General features: G+C 34.3%; 1 protein-coding gene across 3 annotated transcripts in view; it reads left to right on the forward strand.

Annotated features, from left to right (window-relative positions):
* Positions 1-21,186, forward strand: part of CCDC178 (coiled-coil domain containing 178) — a 436,068-nt gene that overhangs the window by 36,776 nt on the left and 378,106 nt on the right. For 2 of the 3 annotated variants that reach the window (XM_049620227.1, XM_049620228.1), the window contains exons 3-4: positions 11,159-11,248; positions 18,304-18,443. In XM_049620227.1, the coding sequence (XP_049476184.1) occupies positions 11,159-11,248; positions 18,304-18,443 (230 nt within the window). Of the gene's footprint in view, positions 1-11,158; positions 11,249-18,303; positions 18,444-21,186 lie in introns of those variants that run through there. The other variant, XM_049620229.1, reaches the window with a different exon arrangement.

Genomic DNA, 21,186 nt, shown 5'->3' on the forward strand with positions numbered 1-21,186 from the left:
TTTCTTTCTTTCTTTCTTTCTTTCTTTCTTTCTTTCTTTCTTTCTTTTCTTTCCTCCCTGCCCCAACTGCTATGGCTAGAATCTCTGGAACAATATTGAGTGGAAATGGCAAAGTGTGGATATGCTTATCTTTTTTCTGACCCTAGGGAATTTTTCACAAACATTCGTTATTCTGTTGAAGAAGTTTCTCTCTATTCCTATTTTGTTTCTGTGTTTTTACCATAAGTGGGATTAAATTTTGTCAAATATTTTTTCTGCATCTATTGAAATGCTTGTGTGGTTTCTTCCCTTTATTCTGTTAATATGGTATATTACATTCATTGATTTTCATATATTGAAACATTTCTGGGACAAATCTCTCTTGGATGTGGTGTATAATCCTTTTTATATACTATTGTATTTAGTTTGCTCATATTTTGTGGGGATTTATCTCCTAATTTTTTTCCCTTCTCCTTGGATTTAGTTGTGTCTTCCTAGATAAGATATAAGGCTATTGATTCAAGTTCTAATTTTCTTCATGTAGGCATACACAACTACCTACTTCCCTCTGATCATTGATATCACTAAACTTCATATATGTTTAGTTGTGTTGTCTTTTTGTTTTTATTCATCTCAAAGTATTTTCTGGTTTCCCTTGTGATTCCTTTCTTGATCCATTATTTATTTAGGATTGTGTTTAAAGTTCACATATTTGAAAATTTCCCAAATTTCCTTTGATCACCGATTTCTGTTTTTAGCATTGTAGTCAAAGAAGATACTTTATGTGATTTCAACACTTATTTAAGTGTATTGACTCCTATTTAGGGCATAATATGTGGTCTAATATGGAGAACATTCAGTGTGTACTTGAGAAAAATGTGTTTTCTACTCTTGATGGAATATTCTATTAGTTGTTTCTTAGGTCTAAGTGGTTTATGGTGTTTTCAAAACTACTGTTTACTTGTCTTTATTCTTTCTAGATGTTTCATCCATTATTATTCATTATTTATTGTTTATTTATTATTTATTTTTTTTAGAGAGAGATAGCATGAGCAGGGGAGAGGAGCAGTGGGGGAGAGAGACAGAGAGAGACAGAGAGAGAGAAAGAGAGAGAATCCTAAGCAGCCTGCATTCTCAGAGTGAGGCTGACATGGGGTTCAATCCCATGAGTCAGTCACTCAACAGACTGAGCCACTCAGGCACCCCCATCCATTATTTACATTGGGCAGTTAAACACTTCCACTAATGTTGTTGAATTGTCTTTTTTTTCCCTTCAGTTATGTCAGCTTTTACTTCAATTTGAAGCTCTTTTAAGATTGTATATGTTTATAATTATTACAGCTTCTTAAAGGGTTGACCCTCTTCCCATTATGAAGTGTCCTTTATCTCTAGTAATAATTTTTGTCTTAAAGTCATCATATGCGGTAGTGTGCAGAAATATTCCTTTATAATTTTATCACAAAAACTTTCTCAGTAAAAAAACAAAAAAGTATATATTTTATTTATAGTTCTTCTGTATAATTTTTATTTGGTTACTCTTTTTGGATAAATTTATATCCTTCATATATATTATTATAGTTATTTGACTGGCAGTATCTTCTATCATATTTTTACTTTTACAACCTTCATTTCTTTTGTTTTGCATATTTTTATTATGAATTTACTTTTTTGTCTCATTTTATTCTGTAATGGGGTTTTAGGATATAAATATCTTTGTAATGGTTATTAAATATTAGCATAAGATATTCTACAAGTATTTAAATCTTATATTTATTTATATCTGTAAAATATATCAAAATATTTTTTTAAGTTTTAAATGTTTATTTATTTTTGAGAAAGAGAGAGAGACACACACACACAGCAGAGAGCGAGTGGGGAAGGGGCAGAGAGGGAGACACAGAATCCAAAGCAGGCTCCAGGCTCCAGGCTCTGAACTGTCAGCACAGAACTCGGCATGGGGCTCGAACCCATGAACTTTGAGATCATGACCTGAGCTGAAGTCAGATGCTTAAACGACTCAGCCACCTGGGCACCCCAATCAATCAAAATATTTTTTTTTAATTTTTTTTTAATGTTTATTTATCTTTGAGACAGAGAGAGACAGAACGTGAGCAGGGGAGGGGCAGAGAGAGAGGGAGACACAGAATCTGACGCAGGCTCCAGGCTCTGAGCTGTCAGCACAGAGCCTGACATGGGGCTTGAACTCACGAACCGTGAGATCATGACCTGAGCCAAAGTCGGACACTTAACCGACTGAGCCATCCAGGTGTTCCTCTATCAAAATATTAAAAAAATTTTTTTTAAAGTATTTATTTTTGACAGAGAGAGAGAGAGAGAGAGAGAGCGAGCGAGCATGAGTGGGGGAGGGGCAGAGAGAGAGGGAGACACAGAATCCCAAGCAGGCTCCAGGCTCTGAGCTGTCAGCACAGAGTCCAACGCTCGAACCCACAGACTGCGAGATCATGACCTGAGCCTAAGTCGGACGTTCAACTGACTGAGCCACCCAGGCGTCCCCCTCTATCAAAATATTTTAATGCCACTAGAGTAAACATTGTATTTTCTATTTCATAATTTACATATAGTGAAATGCTCAAGCTTCAATTTATAACTTAATGTATTTTGATAAATGTATACATGACAAATGTAGAACCACTGACCTTTTCTGGGTAAAAAAAAAAAGAAAGTTTTTCACCAACCATAGGCAACCACTATTTTGATATCACAATAGTTTAGCTTTGTTTTTTTTGTTTGAATCTCATAATAATGGAAATATAAAATACCCATTTTGTTGTCTTTGATTATTTTTGTTAAATGTACTTTTGAGTTTCACTGATGTTATTTTGTGTATTAGTTCATCTTTTTTTTTTCCTACTTAGCATTATACTGCTGCATGACTACACTGTATTTTTTGAAATGTAATTTTCTAGTGATGGACACTTAGGTTGTTTCCAATTTCTGCTCTTAGGAGTAAAACTATCACCACAAATAATCTTTGATAATCTTTTTGTGGACCTACACTTTCATTTATCATGGGTTAAAGTTTAGAACTGGTGTTGCTGCATTATAGAGTAGACAATTTTAACTTTATAAGAAACTGTCATAATATCCTCTTACCTTTGAGAATTTTTAAACATTTGAGAGTTTGTAAAATAAAATACAAAATTTCTCCTTTGTCTCTACATTCCCTCTTTCCAAAGTTAACCAGTTTAATTGTTTCTTGACATGTACATTTTATATGAATTGACAAATACCTATCAACCTGTACATCTCTTTAGAAAACAAGTGATGACAAAACTTACCTACAAATTTTTGTCTTACTATTCTTCACTGAATAGTGTACCTTAAAGTAGTTTCTATACCATCATATATGTATCTGTTTGCTGTTTGCTTTTATTAATTTTATTTCCAGCTGTACTGAGATAGAATTGGCATATAACATTGTATAAGTGTATCATGTACCATGTAATTATTTGATACAGGTATATATTGTGAGATGCTTATTACTGCAGTAAGATAATTGAACACATCCTTTGTTATTGTTATGGCAAGAACATTTAGAATCTCTCATTGCAACTTAGTTATCTAAAATCACCATGCTGTATATTTTATCCCCAATTATTCTTCTTATAACTGGAAGTTTGTTCCCTTTGACTCAACATCTCATTCTCCCCACTTTCCAGCCCCTGGCAAACACCGTTCTATGCTCTGCTTCTAGGAATTTGGCTTTTTAGGTACTATATATAAGTGAGATCATATGATTTTTTTTTCTTTCTCTGTCTTATTTCACTCAGCATAATGTCCTTTAGGTCCATTCATGTAGTTTCAGATGACAGGATTTTCTTTTTTATGGTGGAACAAAATCCCATTGTGTTTGTGTGTGTGTGTGTGTGTGTGTGTGTGTGTGTGTGTGTTTGTACATATATCTGTACATGAGCACAAGTTGATAATGCTGCAGTGAACATGAGGGTGCTGAAATTTGAGATAGTAATTTCATTTCCCTTAGATATATACCCAGAAATGGAATTGCTACATCACATGGAAGTTTTGTTTTTCATTTCTTGAGGAACCTTGGGATTGTTTTCTGAAATAGCTATAAAAATTTATATTTACACCAGCAGCGCATGAGGATTTCCCTCATCTTTACATTTGATACCTTTTGTCTTTTTGAAAATAACCATTGTAACAGGTATGAGGTGATATCTCATGGTGGTTTTGATTTGTATTTCCCTGATGATTAGTGATGTTGAATACCTTGTCATGTCCTTGTCCATTTGTATGTCTTCTTTGGAAAAATATCTACTCAGGCCCTTTGCCATTCTAAAATTGGATTATTTGTTTTTGTGCTATTGAGTTGTGTGAGTTCCTTATATATTTTGGATATTAATGATTTGCCAGAGAGATGTTTTGCAAATATTTTCTGTCATTCTGTAGGTTGCCTTTTCATTATGTTGATTGTTTCTTTTGCTATTCAGAAGCTTTTTAGCTTGATGTAATCCATCTTCATTGATTTTAGTTTTAGTTGGTTTTGTTTTTGATTATTAGTGTCGTATTGAAATAATCCATATGTCATGGCATTTTTTCCCTATGTTTTCTTTTAGTAGGTTAGTGGCTTCAGATGTTACATTTAAGTGTTTAATCCATTCCAAGTTAATTTTTGTGAATGGTGTAAGATAGGGATCTAGTTTCATTCCTTTGCATGTGAATATCTAGTTTTCCCAACAACATTTATTTATTTTTTTTAAAGTGCTAAATATTGTTTGATTTATTTTTATTATTTTTAAGCATAACATTATTTTCATTTTATTTACAATTTTATATTAGTTTCAGGTATACAATATGGTGACTTGATAATTCCATATATCAACTGGTGCTCATCATCAGGACAAGTGTACTCCTTAATCTCCATCACCTATTTAACCCAATTTCCCATCCCCCTATCTTCTCTGGTAACCGGTTTGTTCTTTATAATTAAGAGTCTGTTTCTTGGTTTTTCTTCTGTCTCTCTCTCTCTCTCTCACTTATTCCCTTTGCTTATTTGTTTTGTTCCTTAAATTCCACAAATGAGGGAAATTATATGGTATTTGTCTTTGTCTGACTTCTTTCTCTTAACATTATACTTTTTAGCTCCACATCCATGTCATTGCAAATGCAAGATTTCATTATTTTTTGTGGCTGAATAGTATTCCTATATATGTCACATCTTCTTTATCCATTCATCAATCCATGGGCACTTGGACTGTTTCCATATCTTGACATTGTGACTAATGCTGCTATAAACTTAGGGGTGTATGTATCCCTCAAAATTCACTGTTTATGTATTCTTTGGGTATTTTCCCCATAGTGCAGTTGCTGGACTGTATACTGTTTTCCACAGTGGCTACATTCCCACCAACAGTGCACCAGTGTTTGTTTTTCTCCACATTCCCACCAACACCCATTGTTTCTTGTGTTTTTGATTTCAGCCGTTCTGACAGGTGTGAGATGATATCTCATTGTAGTTTTTATTTGCATTTCCCTGATGATGAGTCTGTTTTTTCATGTATTTGTTAGCCATCTGTGTCTTCTTTGGAGAAATGTCTATTCATGTCTTCTGTCCATATTTTGACTGGATTATTTGCTTTTTTGGGTGTTGAGTTTCATTAGATCTTTATATATTTTGGTTGCTAACCCTTTTTCATAAATGTCATTTGCAAATATCTTCTCCCATTCTTTAGGCTACCTTTTAGTTTTGTTGATTGTTTCCTTTGCTATGCAGAAGCTTTTTGTCTTGGTGTAGTCCCAATAGTTTGTTTTTGCTTTTATTTCCCTTGCCTTGGGAGAAACATCTAGAAAAAAGTTGATACAGCTGATGTCAAAGAAGGTACTGCCTGTGTTTTTGGTGCAATTGTAAATGGGATTATTTGCTTAATTATTCTCTTTCTGCTTAATTATTGATGTATAGAAATGCAACAGATATCTGTACATTGATTTTGTACATCCATTTTGATTTTTTCCTGCAACTTTATTGAATTGCTGTGGCTAGGACTTCAGTATTGTGTTGAATAAAAGTGGTGATAGTGGACATCTTTGTCTTACTCCTGACCTTAGGGGAAAAGTTCTCAGTTTTTCCCCATTGAGGATGATGTTCACTGTGGATTTTTCATATGTGGCCTTTATTTATGTTGAGGTATGTTTCCTCTAAACCTACTTTATTGAGAGCTTTTATCATGAATGGATCCTGTACTTTGTCAAATGCTTTTTCTGTATGTATTGAAATGATCATGTGGTTTTTATCCTTTTTCTTATTGATGTGATGTATCACGGTTGATTGATTTGAGAATATTGAACCACCCTTGCAATGCAGGAATAAATCCCACTTGATTGTGGTGAATGATTTTTAAAAAATCGTTTAAAAATATACAGTTGGATTTCATTTGCTAATATTTTATTGATGATTTTTGCATCTTTATTCATCAGGGATATGATGTAGTTCTCTTTTTTAGTGGTATCTTTGTCTGGTCTTGGTATCAGGATAACACTGGCCTCATAGAATGAATTTAGAAGTGTTCTTTCCTTTTCTATTGTTTATAATAGTTTAAGAATAGGTATTAGCTGTTCTTTAAATGTTTGGTAGAATTTGCCTGTGAAGCTGTCTGTTCCTGGACTTTTGTTGTTGGTAGTTTTTTTGATACTGATTCAATTTCTTTGCTGGTAATGGGTCTGTTTAAATTTTCTATTTTCTTCCTGTCTCAGTTTGGGTAGTTTATTTCTAAGAATTTATCTATTTCTTCTAGGTTGTCCAATTTGTTGGTATACATATTTTCATAATATTTTATTATAATTTCTAATATTTTTATAGTGTTGGTTGTTATTTCTCCTCCTTAATTTGTGATTTTATTACTTAAGTCTTTTTTTCTTTTCTTTTTGCTAAGTCTGGCTAGAAGTTTATCACTTTTACTAATTTTTGTAAGGAATCAGCTCCTGGTTTCATTGATTTGTTCTATTGTTTTCTTAGTATCTGTATTACTTATTTCCTCTCTAATCTTCATGATTTCCTGCCATTTGCTGGTTTTAAGTTTTATTGTTCTTTTTCTAGCTCCTTTAGGTGTAAAATTAGGTTGTTTACCATATATTTTACTTGCTTCTTAGGATAGACCTGTATTGCTATAAACTTTCCTCTTAGAACTGCTTTTCCTGCATCTCAATGGTTGTGGACTGTTGTGTTTTCATTTTCATTTGTTTCCATGTACTTTTTAATTTCTTTTATTTCCTGGTTGACGTATTCATTGTTCAGTAGCATGTTTTTTAACCTCCATGTATTTATGGTCTTCCCAGATTTTTTCTTGTGGGTGACTTTTAGTTTCATACTGTTGTGGTCAGAAAAGACGCATAGTATTATTTCAGTCTTCTTGAATTTATTGAGGCTGGTTTTGTGAACTAATATGTGATATTTTCTGGAGAATGTTCCATGTGTACTTGAAAAGAATGTGTATTCTGCAGTTTTAGGATGGAATGTTCTGAATGTATCTGTTAAAACCCATCTGTTCCAGTGTGTCATTCAAAGTCATTGTTTTCTTGCTGATTTTCTGTTGAGATGATCTGTCCATTGATGTAAGTAGAGTGTTAATGTGCCCTAGTGTTATTGTGTTATTATTAATTCCTTTATATTGGTTATTTTATGTAATTGAGTACTTCTGCATTGCGTGCATAGATATTTACAATTATTATATCTTGTTGGATTGTCACCTTTAGTATTATATAGTGTCTTCTTTGTCTCTTTGTTTAAAGGTCTATTTTGGTGAAATAAGTATTGCTACTCCAGCTTTGTTTTGACATCCGTTTGAATGATAAATGTTTCTCCATCATCTAACTTTCAATCTGCAGATATCTTTAGGTCTAAAATGAATCTCTCATAGGCAGAATATAAATGGGTCTTATTTTTTTCACCTTTTTTTTTTGATTGGAGTGTTTATTCCATTTACATTCAAAGTAATTATTGATAGATATGTATTTATTGCCATTCTGTCACTCTCGTTTTTTGTTTTTGAAGATTTACTCTGTTTCTTTCTTGTCTTTTTCTCTTTCACGTTTTGGTGATTTTCTTTAGTGATTTATTTGGATTTCTTTATCTTTATTCTTTGCCTTTTTATTATTGGTTTTGGATATGTGGTTACATTGGGCTTGTAAATAACCTTTACTCTTTTTTTCTAAGCTTATTTAATAATTTTGAATGAGTGAGAGAGAGAGAGAGAGAGAGAGAGGAAGAGAGAATCCCAACCAGGTTCCATGCTGTGAGCATAGAGCCTGATGCAAGGCTTAATCCCGTGACCTCAGGATCATGACCAAAGCTGAAATCAAGAGTTGGACCCTCAACCTACTGAGTAACCCAGAATCTCCTAGGTTTTTATATAACCTTTTTTTGCATATAGCGGTCTATATGAAGTTGATGGTCTTTTCAGTTTGAACCCATTCTTTTTTCCTCTCCTCCCCACATTTTAGGTATGTGGTGTCATATTTTATATCCTTTGCGTGTGTGTGTGTGAGTTCCTTGACCGATTTTTTTACAGAAATATTCATTATTCCTGCCTTTGCTTTCCTCCTTTATACTTTTGGTCTTTGCTTTCCACTAAAAGAGTCTCCTTTGATATATCTTGCAGGGCTGGTTTAGTGGTCATGAACTGCTTTAGTTTTTGTTTGTTTGGGAAGCTCTTTATCTCTCCTTGTATTCTGAATGACAGCCTTGCTGGATAGGGTATTCTTGGCTGCATATTTTTCCCATTCAGCATGTTGAATATATCATGCCACTCCCTTCTGGCTTGCAACATTTGTATTTAAAGTTCTGCTGGCCTTAGGGGTTTGCTCTTGGAGGTTAAGGACTTCTTTTGTTTTGCTGCTCTTAAGATTTTTTTCTGTATCACTGTATTTTGCAAGTTTAATTACATTTTGTCTTGGTGTGTGTCTGCTTTTGTTGATCTTGACAGGAGTTCTCTGTGCCTCCTGAACCTGATTATCTGTTTCCTTTCCGAGATTAGGGAAGTTTTCTGCTATTATTTCCTCAAATAAATTTTCTGACCCCTTTTCTTTCTTTTTCTGGGACACTTATGATACAGATATTACTATGTTTGATGGAGTCACTGAGTTTCCTAGATCTATTCTCCTAAAACTGATTGTTTGCTGCCTATTTTATACTTCTTTTATTCATTTCTTCTTCTCTTGCTGTTTTCCTTTATGCATTGGTAATTTTCCATAGTGGTGTACACTGATTCCCTTCTTTTTCTCTTGTGTATCTACTATAGGTTTTTGCTTTGTGGTTACCTTAAGGCTTACATAAAACATTTTAGAGTACAGTAGTATACATACATGTGTATATATATATATATATATGCACACATACATATATATACACGTACATACACATATACATATATGTATATATACATACATACATATATATATGTATATATATACATATATAGTAGTATAGTATAGTATACTACTGTAGTATAGTGGTATACATACATATATATGTTTCTCTCTCAAAATAAATAAACTTTAAAATATTAACATATACATATATATACACACATACGTGTGTATACATATATTGTATACATATATACATATATGTGTGTATGTATATATATGCATACATATATATGTATATATATGTATGTATACATATGTATACACACATATATGTATGTATACATATATATGTATATATATGTATGTATACATATGTATACATACATATATATGTGTATACACACATATGTATGTGTGTATATATATATGTATATTTTAATATTTTAAAGTTTATTTATTTATTTTGAGAGAGAAACAGAGATAGCTATGAGAGTGGGGAGGGACAGAGAGAGGGAGACACAGAATCCCAAGCAGGCTCCACCCTGTCAGCACTGAGCCTGATGTGGGCTCAAACTCACAAAACCATGAGATCATGACCTGAGCTGAAACCAAGAGTTGGACACCTAACTGACTGAGCCACCCAGGCACCCTGCTATCGTAGTATATTTTAAGTTAATTAACAACTTCAATTACATACAAAAACTCTACCCTTTTATGGCTTCCTTTTTATGTTTCTGATGTCACAATTTACATCTTTTTATATTGTGTATCCATTAGTAAGTTATTACTGCTATAGCTGTTTTTAATACTTCTTTAATCTTTATATTTGAGTTAAGCAATTAGCATACCACTATACTATACTATCGGAGTATCCTGAATTTGACTATGTAATTATTTTTACCAATGTATTTTATTTTTTCAAATGTTTTCATGTTACTGATTAAAGTCTTTTCATTTTAGCTTTCAGAACTCCTTTCAGAATATCTTGTAAGGCAGGTCTGGTGGTGGTGAACTCCCTCACCTTATGTTTGGGAAACACTTAACCCTCTCTTTCATTTTAGGACACCTTCTCCAGCAAACCTGCTGGGGTCCCCTGCAGAGGAGGCCACTGGGAAATGTGATCGCTTTTTCTGTATATTGATACTGATATTGGTAGCTTCTGCCCTTCTTCCTTGTTTGAAACCCTCTCCATAAGTCTTGGCTTTGCCAGTCTCTGAGTGGGGTGAAACCAAAGTAGATCTTTTGTACAGTGCACCAGAAGGGTAGGGGAGCTGGTCTCCTACCCTGTCCTCCATTTCCCAGTGCGGGGAACTATTTCAAGCTGGAGCGTTCCCTCTTGGTGCTAAGCAATGTTGGCCTGGTGGATGGGATGATGCAGTCAAAATAAAGCTGTTTTCCTTCCCTTTTTGTGAGATTATTCACAGGCTTCTTTTTGTTTTTTTGTTCTACTGTGTTGCTAAAGTTTGTTGAATGGATTCCTGAGCTCTCCCAGAACTATTTTTGTTTGTTCATAACCATCTAACTGTTGAACTTTGTTGTACAATGGAGGCTGGGTCTCCTACTCCATTGTTTTGGTGATGTCACTCTGAACAGTCTCTCAGTGTTTGCTTTTAATAGCTGGATGCTATTTGGAATACCTTCTTGTGAGAGTTAACCCAGTTGAAGTACCAGAGAAAACATCCAAATATATTCTACTGTGGGTTTTGGTTAATATTTGAACTATAGTTGCTTTTGCAAGGATAACACTTTTACAGCATAGTTTTACATATTATTGTCCTTATTTAAATAAATTTATATTAACTGCCCACTGAAATTTTTGTTTTCTTTTTCAAAGACAATGCCACATCACAAGCTTTGGTTCTATTTGGTGCCCCTAAGGAAGCCATTGAGATTTTTCATGAAAATAAAAAGACAAATACTGAAGGTAAGGACAAAAAATAAGTTATATAATAATCCATGTAAGCTGTATTTTCTCATTAGTTTGTGATGTCCATATTATATTTTTATTAAGAAACACATCCTAAATATCAGTACTATTTAGCATAATGATATAAAATATTAAGAACACAATATTATTACCTATTTTATTAATAATGTTATATTACAGTTGGTTATAAGAATTGTTTATAATTTCAGAAATGTTGAATTTTTAAAATGAACATTTTCTTTATTGCTTATGCCAAGATTAGCAGGTGCTAGAGCCTTTCCAGTTCATTGAGGATATGTTTCTTAGAAGAAAAAGAAGCAGGACTCATGTTTTTGTGGTGTGAAATCCAGAATTAAGAGTCCATAAAATATTAGCTCTTGAAGGTGTTTCTGATATTGTATGTGGAAAGAGGTAGAAAGAGATGACAAAATGCATACATTTCATGTATGAGGGTTCGTACTTCAGATTATTTTGTAGGAGAACTCTATATTAATAAAAAATGTTTACTCTTGATTTTGATAAACTTCTGCTCTGGAGATTTTCAGTTTGACAAGATAAAATTGGGATAAGGTGGCATTCTGATTCTTTACCTATTTTTCTCTAGTAGAAATGTTGAAGAGAGTTTTAATCTCCAGACTTAGGGTTTATTGTTACAGTTTGGGACAACCTTTGTAAAATACCAATGATTGGTTTATGAAACAGTTAATTCAAGACACTGAAATATACGTGTGCTATTAGGATATAGAGGTATTTCAGAAAATACCCTTATCTGAAATGTATAATCTGGCAGGCCAGGTAAAATATAATTGTCAAGCAATTAGTACAACACAGCAGAAAAGAATGGCTGTATAGAGTAATAGCAGAGGTGGCACAAGGTAATTAAAGGTTCTGCACCCAATTCCAGTGTGTGAGTGTAGGGTTTCCGGACTACCAGCAATTCTTGGACACCATCTAGGATCCTAAAAGTAACTCAATTCTGACACCATCTCCCTAGAACTAGAGTCAGATCCCACAGGTTAAGAGCTTAGTTGTACAAAATTGCCCTTCCCCCCACCACAGAGGCCAATCCAAAGCCCAGATATCACCTACGCTTCTGACCAACTACTATAGACTGGCAGTTCCGGTGAACCCTCCTCCTTGAGTTTGCTAGAATGACCCACAGAACTCAGAGAAACATTTTCCTTACTGGATTATGGGTTTATTGTAAGAGGATATAACGCAGGAGCAGCCAGGTAGAAGAGAGGTATAGAGTAAGGTAGGGCAGATGGTGCCGATCTTCCGTGCCCTCTTTGAGTTTGCACTCTCCTCAAATCTTCATGTGTTCACCAGCCTGGAAGCGTTCCAATCCCTCTCCTTTTGGGTTTTTATGAAGGCTTCTTTACCTAGGTATGGCTGATTAAATCATTGGCCATTGGCAATTGATTCCCTCCAGCCCCTCTCCCTTTCCTGGAGGTCTGGAACGGGAGTGAAAGTTGTAATTCTCTGATCATGCTCCAACTTTCCAATCATATTATCTCCCATTCTCTTGCTTGTCTTTTCATTTATTGTATTTTTTTTTTTTTTTTTTGAGGAGCTGAATGTTTTGTTTGGTGAAGTCTAATTTATTTTTTCTTTAATGTTTCTCTCTCTCCATCCTTCCTTCTTTCCTTTCTGCCTCCTGCCTGCTTGCACTTTAAATATATTTTTCTATTATATTCTGGCCTGCATTTTTTTCTTATTAGAAATGTAGCTCTTATTCATATCCTATTACCTTCATAGTCATGTTTTCTGGCTATTTTAAAGACTATTTATTATTGTTTTTCAGCAATTTGACTATGATATTCCCAGATGTAGTTTGTTCTCTTTATATTTTAGTTGTTTGGGATTTGCTGAGATTCTTAGATGTATAAGTCAGTGTTTTTTCATCAAATTTTGAAATAATGTGGCCGTTATTCCACAAATATTTTTCACTCCAAATTTCTTTTTTTTTTTTTCAAGAACCTCAACTTCACATGTTAGATTGTTTGATTTTTGTCCCACAGTTCTGTTCTTTTCATTTTCCTTTCTGTTCTTTAGAGTAGATATTTTCTATCGATTTGTGTACACATTCACTGAGTCCTTACCATATTCAATTTGTTGCTAAGTCCAACCAATATATTTTTTAATTTAAATTTTCATACTTTTCAGTTATAGAATTTCCATTTGTTTTTTTTTTCATAGTTTTTATTTTTATGTTTATGTTGATGCTAAATATGTGTTCAGTTGTAAAGACCAGATTTTCCTTTAATTACTTGAACATATTTTTTTCTTTACCTTTTAGAACATATTTATAATTTACTTTAAAATCTTTGCTATGTACAACTTCTGGGCTATCTTGGGTTCAGTTTCTACTGATTTTTTTTCTAGACTTTTAAAACACATTCTTCTGTTTCTTTGTATGATTTAATAATGGATATTTGTGTAGTACATTGTGAAGATTCTGGATTCTGTTATTTTTTTCTGAAGAGAATTGATTCTTTTTCTAGTAGTCAGCTCAGTTAATCATTTGATTAACTTAAAAGTGGTATATGCTTGGGAATGTCTGTGGCTCAGTCAGTTAAGCACCAATTTTTGATATCTGCTTAGGTCTTGATCCCACGGTTCATGGGATTGAGCCCCACACTGGGCTCTGTGCTGACAGTGTGGACCCTGCTTGGGATTCTCTCTCTCCCTCTCTCTCTGTCCTTCCTCTGCCTGCTATGTCTCTCTCTTTCCCTGTGTCTCTCACAATGAATAAATATACATTTAAAAAAAGTGGTATATGCTTGGTTTTCTGCAAAAAATATTCAGGGAATTTCACTCTACACACACACACACACACACACACACACACACACACAGAGTCTAGCCCTTATCTACAGATTCAGAGAGCACTCTCACATGGATTTTTTGGGGTCCTTCTCTGCATGACTGTGTCTTTTTCAGTTTCCTGCCCTGAAGATTCTGTCTCCACTACCTATGATACTAATCTTTGCCCCTTATCTCAACAGGATTTCCATGTTCTTTTCTTCCCCCAGATCTCTATATTGCAATTGAAGAATTGTCCCTTGGCAGAGAGCATGATTATTGTGGGACTCAACCTTATGAATTTTCCTTTCTCAGGAGTCAAAGGCTGGAATTCCTATTTTCCAATGTCTGAAAATAGTTGTCTTGCGTTTTTTTTTTTTTTCATACTTGGAAGACTAAATCTATATCAGTTACTCCTTCACAGATAGTAGTAGAAATATTGATTGGTGGGATTGTTGTATGAAGATTTCTTAGAGAGGAGAGAACAGAAGCCAGGTTACAGCATGATAACATTTTTCAAAAAGTGATTTATTCTTTCACTTATTTATTCAATAGCTTTTAAGCCACTAAATATAATTTCTCTCCATAAAGAATGCAAAGCTTCATGGGAAGATAGATGGGAAGCAGATAGATGTGACACAGTTAGAATGCAATGTGTTAAGTTCTAATAAAGAAATAGAAATTATACAGGTAGATCCAAATGTCTGAAAGATTCAAGAATTTCTCATAGGGAAAGGGCCATGTAAGAAGGCTGTTAATATTTGCATAGAAATTGCAATTTAAAGAAGAGAACAGGAAGTGAGGGTATTGTGACTGTTGGTATAGAATGCTCATTTGAAAAAATTGCTAGTCAAAGCAAGATTTAGTATAAGATAATAGCTATAGGAAGTAGTCAGACACAGAAATAGACCTGTGATTACTTAAGGGAAGCAAAACTAAATATACTGAAATTGCAGAGTTTTAAAAGACTGAAGGGACTGGTGATAAGTGAACACTGAACAGGGCCATTTATATATTAAAAGTGGTTCGGGGTTGCTGGGTGGCTCAGTCTGTTAAGCGTCCGACTTCGGCTCAGGTCATGATCTCACAGTTTGTGAGTTCGAGCCCTGCATTGGGCTCTGTGCTGACAGTCAGAGCCTGGAGCCTGTTTCAGGTTCTGTGTCTCCCTGTCTCTCAGCCCCTCCCATACTCATGCTCTGTCTCTCTCTGTCTCTCAATAATAAATAAATGTTAAAAAAAAAAAATAAAAAGAAAGTGGTTAGAGTAGATGCAGTCTTTAGTCATCTCCAACTCTGAGAGTCTATGCATACTATTTTATATATTCAGTGATAAATGTCTTCTACATTGTAAGGTTCAATAAAAAGAAAGTAATTCTAAAGTCAGAGAAAGGTTCCCTGTACCCCGATTCCTCCTGTATGTAACAAAAACTAAAGGGAACTTTGTGTCTATAAAAAAAAAAAAAATTAAAGGTACTTTCTGTTAATCGCACAGAGGCTTTCCAAGGAGGAGAAGTTATTTCTAAACTTGAGAACACTGACTTTTTCTACATCTGGGAAAGAAAAGATGTTAAAAGGGATAACAGAATGTGAAAAGCAAATCTGTGTTTCGATAAGTTTTCTCCTGAGTGCTGAGTTCAGATAAAGGGACAATACAGTAATTCGGGTAATGGACATAAAGGAACCACATATTAAAAGCAGGAGAGAAGGGAGGATGGGTTGGGTGAATAAATTATGAAAGGATTACATTCACTGCAAAGAGAGTTGGCAGTTTATGAACACTGCATTTTATTTCATTTGCCCATAAAATCAACCAGTCTGTATTTTTTTAAATGGGAGTTTCATGTTATAGAGCCAACAAACCTCAACTGTAGCCTAGATCCAGGAACATCTTGCTTACCTCTTAGGCATTGGTTCTGAGTAAGGGAATTAAAGTTGGGCAGATGTTTAGAGAGGTTATAAGTCTTGCCTGAGCTTGTCTTTAAACACTCACTCTGACAATTTGTGCACAGGCTTTGCGAGGAGTTCTATCAGTATGTTTGACTAAAATCATTAATTAGCTGTATCATGGAATTTAAGGTGAAAAAGATTTTGTACAACACCCTACCAACCCATTCATTTATTAAGTCAGAAATCTGAGGTTAGAGACTGGATAGCTTTAGCTTAAGCACAGTTAGTTATCATTCCAGTCAAAAAAAGAATGAACATGGACACCTAGTGTAGTGATCTAGGGTGTCTCTAAATTGAAAAGAAATGTAAAGGAAAGTTGTAACTTGTATTATGCCTGTACTAGAATTAAAACAGTGATAATAACTCCTGGATTCTGGGTTTACATTGCGCTACTCAAGATGCCATGTCTTTTACAGACTTTTATTGCAAATTTTAACTTCGTAGTATTTCTTCACTTTACTGTATGCAAAATGTTAATCCCAAACCATAGGGGTGTAATGGAAATTAATTAGTATTCACATAATAGGGTGAGAGTGGTACATACAAAAAAATGTTAAATGAGTCATCGCTATCCTTGTTTTCTCCACATTTAATGAAGCAAAACAAATGTTTTGAGTCTAAGGACAACTGCCTGGTTGTTAAATGTGTATTAAAACTTTATTTCTAGAGGGAAGGGCAACATGCCCTTATCAGGATATTTGGATAGGAGATCAATATGTAATTTTCACCAGCTTGTTCTTTAGCCCTATGACTGTTACGGAGATGAAAATATATATCTGTGTATGAACTATAGATGAGAGATGGAATATAACACACGAAATGTTCATAGCAAGTATATGTGTTGAGTATAGTCAAAGCAAACTAAGCTACATTGGAATATCAGCACTGATACCTTGAAGGAACAAGCAAAACTCAAAAATGAGTGATATGTGAAACATTTGAGATGCCCTGAAATATATTTTTAGGACTGCTTCGCTTTTTTTGCCACCTTTGTAAAAATATAAGAACAACCTTAAAGTATGGCTTATACTCCAAAGCCAAGGAGATATAGTTCAAATTTCAGTTCTCCCACCTACCAGTTCTGTGGAAATGGACACATTATATAATTTCACTAAGCCTTTGTTTCCTCACCTATGAAATCGAGATAATCCATTTCATAAGATTGTGGTGAAGATTAAATAAAATATGGAATCAAAAGTACTTAGCATAGTTCCATGTTTGGCACATATTTTTAGTTCTCAAAAAATGTTAGTGTGCATATATGTGTGTATACGTATACACGTATATGTGTTTATACATATATGTAACATATGGGATAGTGTAAACATTTGTAAATGAAACAGGTATGCTGTTTTCACGGACATTATGTTTTTGGAGGAGATGTTATTTAAAAGATATTTAAAACATTGCTGTTTAAATGAAGATATTTACTCTCTGAGTTGGCATGGAAACAAAAAGCACAGTCTGGAGGCAACGGCATAACTTCTGTGTTCTTCAAGGTCAGCCGAAATGAGGACATCACACTGTTCTCACTGAGGCACCGAGCCTATTTTGTGTCTTGCATTTAAGATCAGTGACTGCAGCTATCATCCAGCCCAATAGAGTCCTTAGAGGCAAAAGGACTGCAAGTAAGCACTTTGGTGGAGTTTCATGGACAACTTTGCTGTGCTTCTGCAACCTTCAGTCGACTCGGGACATGCCAGGATTAGAATCACTGAGGCACATCCGACTGAGTGGATTTTATGATGAGTACAACTTGAATGCTATAGTGGGAACATCAATCACTCTTTGCATGAGACTCCAATTTTCAGAAATGGAAGGTAGAAAATGAGGTTATTATAAGGATGAAGGGGACCTGCTTTTATTTTTTTTCAGCAAGAGAAACTCATGCTGGATTTAAAGAACTTTTTCAATGCATGAATGTTTGGATATTATTTACACTGGGAGATGTGGACTCTCTTTGAAGGGAGAATTTGAAATATATTTCAAAGGCATTATTTAAGTGATTCAGGAACTATTTAGAAACTACTGGATTAACTGGTTTTTTGCCTTTTTTCTTTAGTGTTTTTTTTTAATGTTTAGTTCATGATGTTATAGAATACTTTAATAATTACATATAATTAATATCACCTAATATCATACCATTCTATAATTTTCTAAACTCTTTGTCAATGTGTTTATTAAAGAAATTTAAAAAGTTTTAGTATTAATAAAGCAGAATATTTTTTGCATATTCTGAATATCACAGTTTACTATTTTGTATGTAACTATTAACTAATTTCTGTCTGCTTTATCTTTAAGGGGTGAATGAAGGCATTTACTTTAGTTACCCATGTCGACGTCAAAGCTGTGCTTTAGTAAACATCCCAGCACCATGTGTCAACAAAATGATTTCACACATTGAAAATGTGGAATCTAAAATACAAGAGCATTTGAAACGGGTAAGATTTAAAATGCTAACATTTTTTGGAAGCTTGATAGAACCTGTAAGGGCTGTTACTCATCCCAGGGAGTTATTTTTTTTAATGATACTTGGAATATTTTATAGAATCTTTGCTTAGTTGTATAATTTACTAATCTAGACATGTTTTTGATAGTCTCACTTCAGAAGGGTGAAACGACCTTATTAAATAGATTTTTTCCCCCTACCTGTTTGTTCGTTATCCAGAGGCAATCATGCTAAGTAGTAATTTCCATAAGCCAACTTGACTAGTAAATTAAATAGTATTTACATCATTTTTAGGGACACTAAACTGATTAGATGATTAGATGAGTAAATTGGTGTGTGAAAGGACGGCGTGCCCTTCTTAATGAGTTATTTTGTTCTAAAGAAATACTTAATAGGTCTGTTGAAAGAGAATGTAATGATTCTGTCTCTTTCACCTGTTTGCCTTTATTATTCTGAAGGGAGTTCAATTCTGAAAACACTGTAACTTCTGGTTATTTTCAAAAGATGACAAGAATGATAAAAACCTTCCCATACCTTTCATTAAGATTATTCTGTGCAAACACTGCACAAATAGATTGTGCAAACAAGAGGATAGGTTTGTGCTGTATCTCTTCCCTCACCACTGTTGTTGGATCTGGCTCTGAGAAAGTTCTGATGGACCAGTCTTCATGCTTGATATAGGGTGTTGTCTTCTTCAAGAGGCATATGAGTGTAGTCCTTAAAATTACAGGACATTTCTTCTCAACATTTTTACCACTTGAAAATATTTTATCCAATAAAAGTTGTCAGCTGATTGTACCCTTGGGAGGAGTTTAACATTATTCAGTTTTATTCATTCATTGCCTATAGTCCCAGGCACTGTCTTTATCTGTCTAGTTCTGGGGGAGCAACAGGGCTCACCCCTTTACCAGTTTCCAAGGGATTATGTGTGCAGAGGGCAAAATAATACAGAGAAACAACTTGGTGATACCAGCTGGAACCTCCACCCCAAATTCCATTGCAATCCCCAACGTGAAGGGCAAAAAATAAGTCCTATTTTGAGTTGCAGATTATGTGATTCCTCTGGATTTGGGGGTTAGGAGTCAAAGCAGGTAACTGGTTAATTATGTCTCCACATTACCCAAACTTCGTGTTTTATTACTCCAATTGTTGGGGAAAAAAATGGCCTAATGATGAAGACAGGCTGGTTCATGAAGGATCTGCCAGCCAGCAAAAGAGAAAGGGGTGTTTTGCCCAAATAAGTACATTTCTTCTGCTAAGGCCTGCAAATCTGAAAGTATGGCCCAAGTAACATTCTTGACTTTGTTCAATTCACAGTGACATTTCTTCCCATTGAAATTGGGTTTTTCTTGGGACTGTAAGGAGTACATTTATGCTGGGATTGGGTTGGGGTCAAGGACAGAGAAAAAGAAAGTGATTCTCTCTCTAGGCCTGCAGTTCATCTTCTTTTAATTACACCATTTTCACATTTGTCTAACTTACCAATTGTGTTTCTCTATAAAGTGCTTGATTTTTAAAACAGCTTTATTGAGATAATTTAAATATCATAAAGTTTGTCATTTAAAGTGTACAATTCAGCATTTTTTAGTGTATTTGCAGAGTTGTGCAACCATTACCATAATCACAAAAGACCACGTATTGTATGATCCCATTAATGTGGAATGTCCAAAATAGGCCAGTCTGTAGAGACAGCAGATTAGTTTTCTAGGGCTGGGGGCTACTGCTGATGGTTGTGGGGTTTCTTATGGAAACAGTGCTTGTTTGTTTTTAATCAGAATCGTCTTAATCTTTTATTAGATAAAGCTCTATAAATAATTATAAAGCCATCATCTACTTTGGGTATGGACTACATTAAGTGAGTGAAAAGATCAATCTTTTTTTAAATTAAAATTTTTTTTTAATTTTGAGAGAAAGAAAGCAAGCAGGGAAGGGGCAGAGAGAGGAGAGACAGAATCCCATGCAGGCTCTGCCCTGTCAGTGTAGAGCCAAATGTGGGCTTGAACCCATGCACTGTGATATCATGACCTGAGCCAAAATCAAGAGTTGGACAGTCAATCGACTGAGCTACCCAGGTGCCCTAAGGTCAGTCTTCTTTGGATCAACCATTACAGTTTGTTTGCACACTGAATTGCAGTGGTTTCCGTTATAGTCAGAATGAATGCTGTAGAGCCTGTGATTAGCAGAGATGAATCTGCCATAAGTCTGTCCATGCATTCCTAATAGTTTAATTGCAATTCTGAATTTTGAAAAGGAAATTCTTCAAAGTAGAGTTACTGTGAACCTTTTCTCTATATTTTATTTTTGCGAAGAATGAGAAAACATGGCAATATGATAGAAGTAATTACCTGGATAACTTCCCATACAAGTACAAGATTTTGTTTTATTTTTTTTCCCACTGTATTTTTCTAGATGACCTAGACTAGAGATAGCTTTATTTACTTTGGAGTCATTTCTACTGAACTGAAATTTTTTTCTTCATTTGATCAATACAAATCATTAAAATGTTACCATGATTTGAAAGAATGGCATAGAAAGTATTTAGAAATCATTCTTTAAAATATAAAGAATGTGTTATACAAAAATGATAACATTATTAGCAGTAAAAGTGTTGTAATGGTAATACTAAGTGCTTACTATATATCATAGGCCGTATTAAACACTTAATATGTATGATTTCATTGAAACCTTACAAAAAACTTGTGAGGTAGAAACTGCCATTATCCCCAGTTACAGGT

Source organism: Panthera uncia (genome assembly GCF_023721935.1).
Source record: "Panthera uncia isolate 11264 chromosome D3 unlocalized genomic scaffold, Puncia_PCG_1.0 HiC_scaffold_8, whole genome shotgun sequence".
Taxonomy (NCBI): Eukaryota; Metazoa; Chordata; class Mammalia; order Carnivora; family Felidae; genus Panthera; species Panthera uncia.